The 8,120-nt window shown below is 45.6% G+C and overlaps 1 protein-coding gene across 2 annotated transcripts; it reads right to left on the bottom strand.

The window, feature by feature from the left end:
• Window positions 1–3,375: 3,375 nt before the first annotated feature.
• Window positions 3,376–8,075, bottom strand: NEFM (neurofilament medium chain). Of its 2 annotated transcripts, XM_085301023.1 has the most exons (4): window positions 7,000–8,075; window positions 6,632–6,756; window positions 4,642–5,381; window positions 3,376–4,605 (listed from the first exon to the last, which is right to left on the bottom strand). In XM_085301023.1, exons 1-4 carry the CDS (start codon window positions 8,059–8,061, stop codon window positions 3,944–3,946), a joined length of 2,589 nt encoding a protein of 862 aa, XP_085157149.1. In that variant the 5' UTR covers window positions 8,062–8,075; the 3' UTR covers window positions 3,376–3,943. The 2 variants fall into 2 exon arrangements, with proteins under 2 accessions (XP_085157149.1, XP_085157148.1); XM_085301022.1 differs by having other exon boundaries at window positions 3,376–5,381.
• Between the last annotated feature and the right edge of the window lie 45 nt (window positions 8,076–8,120).

The following is an 8,120-nucleotide window of genomic DNA, read 5'->3' as shown; positions in this document are numbered from 1 at the left end:
TGCAGTAAACGCAGGCAGAGGGAGACAGGGTAGAAACTTTCCCTTGCTTTAATCCAAGTTGCAGCTGCAAGAGAAGCAGCAAGCCTATCCCTGAGTTTTCTCGTGCTGCTTGAATAGACTGAGTCCGGCACAGGCAAGTTCTTATCACAGGAAGGACAAACACAAAGAGGTCCTGAATGCCCTTTTTTTCCCCCCCCGAGATACACATACCCATCATGTACGTACACACTTAAGCATATTCCTCTTGCTATATGGCAAGAGGAAAACATTGCACAGATATAACATCCAGATTCTAGGAATTTGCTTTCCAGTAGCTAAATATTTTGCAACTCATCATTTTCTGCCTTCCTAGATCAATTAAGGGTAATTTAATCCTGAATTTAGAAGGAAAAAAGCCTGCAGGTGAATGGAAAAAACATAGACCCTGATAGCTAGAGAAAATTCTGGTGCCTGACTCAGCACCCTAACAAATGCAATCTGTATGTGTTTTACAGTACTTCACATTTTGCTTCACCTGGATTTTAATTCTGGAATGCTGAAAATCTTTTAATCATAGCTCTCCAGCCACCTGCAATGGTACAAAGCTCTGGTTTTAGAGCTCCCCAGCTCCTGAAGTCCCTAGGTGTCTTGATAGCCTACCTTAAATGAAATGCATAAATATTCACAGAGCACTTTAATTATTACTTTTTCCTTCACCATCTTTCGTGTTGATTAGTGAACTTCTCTGGTGTTTGAAAGTAATAAATTCCTTCAGTGGTTATGCAGAGTCAAGAAGTAATTGATGCAAAACAGGCAAATAACATAATATTTATGCCTCTGTGCCCTGGAATTACACTATCTTCTGAAACTGTTTGATTGCAGATGTCAGCAGACAAAACCTCTTGGCAAAATTAAATATTAATCAGATCTTGTAGTTTTATAAATATTTAGAAATGTGTTAACCTGTTAATTATTTCTCTTAGGGTTTGAGAGAAACATTTGCAGTAGGAAATAGACTAACTTAAGAATTTATATGTTAGATTTTACAGAGAAAAAATGCAGGCATAGATAATAACTGTGAAATGCTTTGGGTGGAAAAGGGGGGGGGGAATAATGTTATGAAATGTACCATGTGAAGGGGTAGCCCATGAGTTTACTTTCCATGCAGGCTGTGTCAGTGCTTTCTGCAAACCCCTCTGGTCTGTTTGGTTTTATTTAGCAATCACCAAAAATTCTGACCATCCTATTTCCTGGGAGTAGTTTAGGTGACACTTTTTATAGCATAAAGAAATTCTCTAAACAGAATGAACAGTGGCAGCAAAAGGAATTATGCCTGTATGATSAAAATTTAATTCAGCGCCCAGGGATGATCCTTCTTTGTTCTTGATGCTGAAGATGCCTGACTTTCTCTGTTGTGAGCAGCTCATTGGCTTCACAGTCTGTGACATTTTAGCAAATTCTGAGGCTTATTTGGAAGCATATGGAAAGAAAGTTTTATGCTAAATATTGATCTCTGCTTTAGTTATTGTTTTAATGTTGTTGCTCTCAAAAATTTACATTGGACCTTCGAGCCAAGAGACAAATAAGTTGGTTCAGTGCTCACAGTCCACTGGGAGTTCTGTATTTTAGCAGAACTTGGTACAAATACCGTTCTGCATTACTTCTGACTGCACTGACAATAGGCTRGTTAACATCTTATTCATAAATATATAATTATTTTTATGTCCATATACACATGTAACTTTCATGAATATGCTTGCTACAGAGAAGCTGCCATTTTATTTGCTAATTCTACTTTAATTAAATGTCACTCAACCAACAATCTGTTGAGCACAGATTTCCATTAATGATATCAGCAGGAGAAACATTCATTACTTTGCTGCACAAAGGTGTTTGGATTTATTTGAAAGGCTTATCCGCTGTGGACTTCTTACGTGTTCTCCAGTGTGGAATATGCATTACCTTTTCAATTAAAAACTCTTTGATTTTCAATAATTGATAGGATAAAGAATTGGAAGGCATACGTGAATCGTAGATTTTGGTCAGACCTTCGATTAGTCAGCCAATTTCAGGAGGCAGCAGCCGTTCCCTTTCTCTGCTCTCCTTTTGAAATGCAATAAACATAATATCAGGTCTTGATAGCACACGGATTTGATCGTCAATAACCTCACTACTTTGTATAAGCATTTGACTAGATGAAGAAAAACATTATTATGTGCAAMATGYGTGTGTAGAACGCCACCAAACTGGAATGGGAGCCTTCCTTCTTGTTCCCATTTGTTTCATTTGTCTCCGTTTGTTTAATTTATTTTCCATCTAGTGTGAGTTTTAGAGGGCACCTTAAATAGCCTTGTCCTTAATAAAGCCAACCTGTAAGTGGCAGCAGACATAGGCCAGTCCTCAGGAAGCTTGAAAATCTCAAATCATTTTTCTCTTTCTGCTAGAAAGSAAAAAAATGCTTTCATTTGATTTCACGTATGAATCATATCAGGTGTAATCTGAGCCCTASTTAGCCTAAGTTCAGATCTTGGAATCATTTTTAGATGGAAAAATATGTAAAACATGAATTATGTTTTYTCATGTTTCATATCAGTGTCATCTTCGGGAGAATTTCTGTTTTTTCCAGGAATTTATTTGCTCTCAATTTTGAAACTTTCTGTTTAGAGAAAGATTTYCGCTGTGGATCATTTGAGATAGAGTGTTGATGAGAAGGATGCCACCTTATAATTAAGACAGGAATAAATGCCAAGTTACCATATTCTGATGAACACAAGGTGCTTTGATTGAAATGACTTAATGTGTCTCTGCTCACGTGGTAAGTGAGAGATATGCCATAAAACATACCACGATCAGTACCGATTTACCTACAAGCTATCACCGCGGGAAAGGAGTGAATGGATCTGGAGACCACCGTGTCCTTCAGGCTCTCCTTACATACTGACATTAGCATATACACAGGAAAATTAGTACTTTTCTTACACTTTGATTAATGTTCTGGCACGCAGTGCTATGCAGGCAGCGTTACTCAGATAAGTAATTTTGGAAGCGCRTGGCTTAGAGACCTTTTCATTAGTAGGAAAAGCAATTGCAACCTCTTTGTAAGTATATAAAGGCCAACCTAACAGAATTCAAAAGAGTTCTCCTTACTCCAGAAAGCACTAGGTATGGCTTTTAAGCATTTGCTTAAGTAACAGTAAAACACTTGAGCTTAGGTAACTACATAAAGTTACAGGACGTTTGTTCATCAGCTCCAGTTYGGTCTGGATTTCTGAGCGAGGAGATCGAGAACTGAAAGAGCTCAAGCAATTTGTAAGCCCATGCAACCCCGTTCCTGTTCAGGATGGCTTAATCAAACTTCAGGGAAGGATTTTAATTAGAAGAGAATCACCACACAAATCATGTTTTCAGTATTGACCTTTATTGAGCAAGAACTGCTGTGACGGTTTTACATCAAACAACAAAAGGTTGCGTACTGTGCATGTCAACTAGGTTCTCCCATGAGCAAAAGTCCACCCTAATTGCACCAGTGAGGTAAACATAATTATTTATAAGTAGCTTTAAGGCTAGGAGAGTTGTTTTTCTCATGAATATTACTATTACTGTTTTCTGTTTGTTTTTGGCTCAGTTGGTTCTTTGCATAATACATCTTAAGTCGTTCCTCAGATATGTCCCTCCAACAGCTCAGGAAATTCAAAAGCTTCCTTTGCACATTTCATCTCATGCACTATTATTATTTTTTTTTTTAGTTCCCCAAGCTCTGTGGAGGGAGTACATCTTGAGCCTGCATGCATTCCCCCCCCCTCCCCTATATTGCACAAAAAAGTAAAATACTGTGTGTTTGGAGCCTCCATGAGAGAACCCATTCTGCTTTAAAGCCGTCACTCACATGCATTTTGCAGCTGTCGTATGGCTTAACCTTTTGCACCGACCCAAGCTCTTTAATTTTATTTTGCTATTATTTGTTTTATTCACTCTCTTTGATCTCCTTTACTACAGCATGTGAAGTAACTTTCTCCACTTTCTTGGTGGACACTAGTTTCTCCTCAAAGCTTTCTTCATGTTCCTCTACCTTCTGAGTGACTGTCACGGACTTTGTGATATATGTGGTTGTACTGTCCGCACCTTCACTAGTGATTTTCTCTGCTTTTTTGGTTACTACAACTTTTTCACCCTTATCATCAGTTGGGCTCACGTCTAGGCCATTGGTGACAACTCCCTTATCTTCCTCCTCAGCCTCCTTCTCTTCCTTTTTCTCCTCTACCTCACCATTTACAGCAATGTCTTCTTTCCTGGACCCCTTAGAGGCCTCTACCTCTGCACTAACTTTTGTTACCTTTGTGACAGTGATGGTCTCTTCCACCACGGGCTTTTCATCTTTGACCGGGGAGGCTGGCTTCTCTGGAGATCGGGGCTTCTCTGGAGCCACCGGCTTCTCTGGAGAACGAACCTTTTCTGGAGTCACTGGCTTCTCTGGAGAACGAACCTTTTCTGGAGTCACTGGCTTCTCTGGAGAACGAACCTTTTCTGGAGTCACCGGCTTCTCTGGAGTCGCCGGCTTCTCTGGAGAACGGAGCTTCTCCGGAGTCACTGTTTTTTCCACAGCTGCTGCTTTCTCTGGAGTTGCAGGCTTTTCTGGAGACGCAGGCTTTTCTGGAGATGCAGGCTTTTCCGGAGACGCAGGCTTTTCCGGRGAGGCTACCTTTGGTGTTGCTGGCTTCTCCAGAGGTGCCGCTTTCTCTTCCTCCTTGACTGCTTTCTCACCTTTTCCCACTTCTGCAGCTGGTTCTTTCTGATCTCCCTTGACCTGCTCTGTTACAGGAGATTTAGGTGGGGATTTAGGTGGTGACTTTGCTGGAGGTGTTTTGACCTTCTCTACTTTTGCTTCTGCTACAGTTGCATCCACTTCTTCAGCTTCTCCCTTCCCCTTGGCCTCAGCTTCTTCCCCCTCTTCCTCAGCCTCCCCTTCTTCCTTTTCCTCTATTTCTTCTTTTTCAGAGCCCCCTTCTTCTGCTTCATCAGATTTTGCAGCTTCTTCCTCTTCAGCTGCTTCTTCCTTCTCTTCTTCCTCAGGTGCAGCTGCTTGTTCTGCAGCAGCCTTCTCTGGAGCAATTTCTTCCTCTACAGCTTCTCCCTCTTCTGCCTTTTCTTCCTCCTGGGCCTTTGCTGCTATTTCTTCCGCAATAGCTGCTAGGGCATCTTCCATTTCAGACTTTTCATCCTCTACTTTTGTTTCTTCAATGATTTCTTCTACAAATTTGTGCTGGACCTTCAGCTTTGGTGGTTCAGCTTTTTTCTGTATTTTACTTGTTATTGTGACAGATGGTTGCCTGTGTGTGAACATGGGTCCAGTAATGCTTCCAGAGAAGGCACTGAATCTTGTCTCTTCGCCCTCCAGTAGTTTCCTAGGGGAACCAAAAGGGGTGGAGGAGAGTGAGCATAGAAACCCAACATGGGGACAGCTATTAGAATATTTCCATTTTTATCAGCAGGATGAAAATAGTTTTTTGCATGTATAGAGCTGATAGCATAATCCATCATCCTCAGCCTGGCTTCCTCTTTCCTTAGATCAKCTCTTTTGGAAAATTCATATTCAGCAAACAGCTCTCGGCTTGGTTTACACATGGCAAGCATAACACCTTTAGCTGATAAGGTAAAATTCATCCTTAAGGTCAAGAACTTCAGCATGGCAAACTGAGTAACTTCTTTGGATTCATTATGACTTAGGTCAGCAGGGAACTAGATGTACCCAATGGACTCATGGACTCAAAATATTGTGGTTAAGATTCAGAGTCAACTGGAGCTTACAGTCTAGTTCTCAATAGTTTGGGCATCCACCTTCCCAGTCTGTCTTTGAAAACTAGAGACTTAATTTTTGTTCAGCTAACCTATCATTGCCAATAAACAGCCATAAAACCTGGGGTATCTGTTGTCTGTGTTCATCTATGGACAATGTCAGGACTTCAAGGGATCTGAAGCTGTTTTCTATTTTGACTTCCCTTATATTCACAGGGATGTTTCTTTCATCTAAGCCTGTGACCCAGAAAAATCAGTAGTTCTGATTAGAGTTATGAAGTGATGCAAAGGCAGCTGAAAAAGCCTGCCAGGTGGTGGCAATAGCAAGCAGCGTTCCTGCTCCAGAATCAGTTCAAAGTGGCTGCCAAAGGAAACTTGAGCAAAAAAACTAAAGTATTTATGACAAGCAGATCAGCACTCCCTGCTTGCAACCATGATCAAGCAAGTRCACTCTGTCTTTCAAGTGAGAAAAGGGAATTCAAATGACAAGCACCACTTGCTTGTCAAAAGCAAAGTGAAACAAAGATTAAAAATAACCTTGTCTTTGGCTTCATCTTCTGTTTTTGTAAACAAGGGCAGGATGCGGCACTACGTGCCACTGCAGGAGTCATGCTAGCCTGTTCCCCAGGGCTTTGCCACTGATTACCAGAGAGCTGGTCACTAACAAACCTGGGGTCTTATGCTAAAGACTTCTTGGGTCTGCATAGATTTTGAAAGTTGTAACACATTTGGTCAAGTTTTAATCCCACTTATGTTCAAAGCATCTAGTTATTTCTTATCAGCGATAAGGCTTCACAGAAGCWGCAGCATCTGCAGTGCTATTAATATTCCAGACACATCTGCAATGATCCTACTGTACCTGTATGCAGCAATTTCAATATCCAGGGCCATCTTGACATTGAGGAGATCCTGGTATTCCCTCAAATGACGTGCCATTTCCCATTTTGTTCCTCTAAGCTCGTTTTCCAGCTGATGAATCGTGTCCTGCAACAGACGCACAAAACCTTGGTGACAAAGAGCTACTTTTCATGCAGAGACACGGCAAAAAAGAAAGAAATGAAAAAAAAAAAAACTTCCCGAAGTGGAGACTCCCAGGAAGTCACGCAGACACCCTGCGAGCGGGGGCGCAGAGCTGAGCCCCCGCCGCCCTGCGCCGCTCCCAGCCCTGCGCTCGGGGCTCCCCGTTCGCCCCGCGCCCCCCCCGACGCCGCCCCCGCCCCGCGGTACCTGGTAGGTGCTGAGGTCGTTGTTGTGGCGCTCCTCGATGTCGCTGAGCTGCCGCTCCAGGGACTCCTTGGTGCCGCGCACCGACTCCAGCTCGATGCTCTTGGACTGCAGCTGCCGGCGGTACTCGGCGATCTCCTCCTTGGCGGAGCGGATGGCCTCCTTGTTCTGCTCGGCCGCCTCCGTGAGCTTGGCGTAGCGGCACTTGAACCACTCCTCGGCCTGGTGCATGTTGTGGTCGGACTGGCACTCCAGCTGGGCGCGGATCTCCTTCAGCGCCGTGGTGAGGTCGGTCTTCAGGTAGTCCTTCCTCTCCACGGTGGCGTGGGACGCCTGCAGCTGAGCCAGCAGCTCGGCCACCTCCTCCTCGTGGTTGCCCCGCAGGAAGGCCACCTCGTCCTGCAGCGACTGCACCTTCTTGTCCAGCTCGGCCCGCATGAGCGAGGCCTCCTCCATGTCCTTGCGCAGGGCGCGGATGGTGGCCTCCGTCTCGTCGCGCAGCCGCGCCTCATCCTCGAAGCGCTCCCGCAGGCGCTGGATGTCCTCCTCGATGTGCTCCGAGTCCAGCTGGATCTGCGCCTTCTCGTGGCTCACCTGCTCCAGGACGCCGCGCAGCTCCCGCAGCTCCTGCTCGTAGGCGTCGCCGAGCTGCGCCCGCCCGGCGTGCTTCTGCCGCAGCGCGGCCAGCTCCGCCTCGATCTCCTTGTTCTGCTGCTCCAGGTAGTGCACCTTCTCGATGTACCCCGCGAAGCGGTCGTTGAGCCCCTGCAGCTGCTCCTTCTCGTTGGAGCGGCTCAGCTTCAGCTCCGCGGCGCCGTTGAGCAGCGAGGACTGGCTCACGTCGAGGCTCTCGGCGGAGCTCAGCACCGTGGAGCCGTAGGCGGCCCGCGACGCCCCCAGGTTGGGGCGCTTGTAGGAGGAGGAGACGGTGCTGCCCGAGCCCCGCGACCACGACTGCGAGCGGAAGCCGCTGGACGGGGAGGCGCTGGCGCGGCTGTAGGTGGCCCGGGTCTCGGTCACCCGGCGGTACGAGGGGTTGCCCAGGGCCTCCATGGCGTAGCTCATGGTGGGGCACTCGGGGGAGCGGGCGGCGGTGCAGCGCTGCTCCGGCCGCCGCCGCCGCT

Source organism: Rhea americana, unplaced genomic scaffold, assembly GCF_003343005.1.
Source record: "Rhea americana isolate MKP2758 unplaced genomic scaffold, rheAme1 scaffold_171, whole genome shotgun sequence".
NCBI lineage: Eukaryota > Metazoa > Chordata > Aves > Rheiformes > Rheidae > Rhea > Rhea americana.
This window is presented reverse-complemented; position numbering and strand designations above follow the sequence as displayed.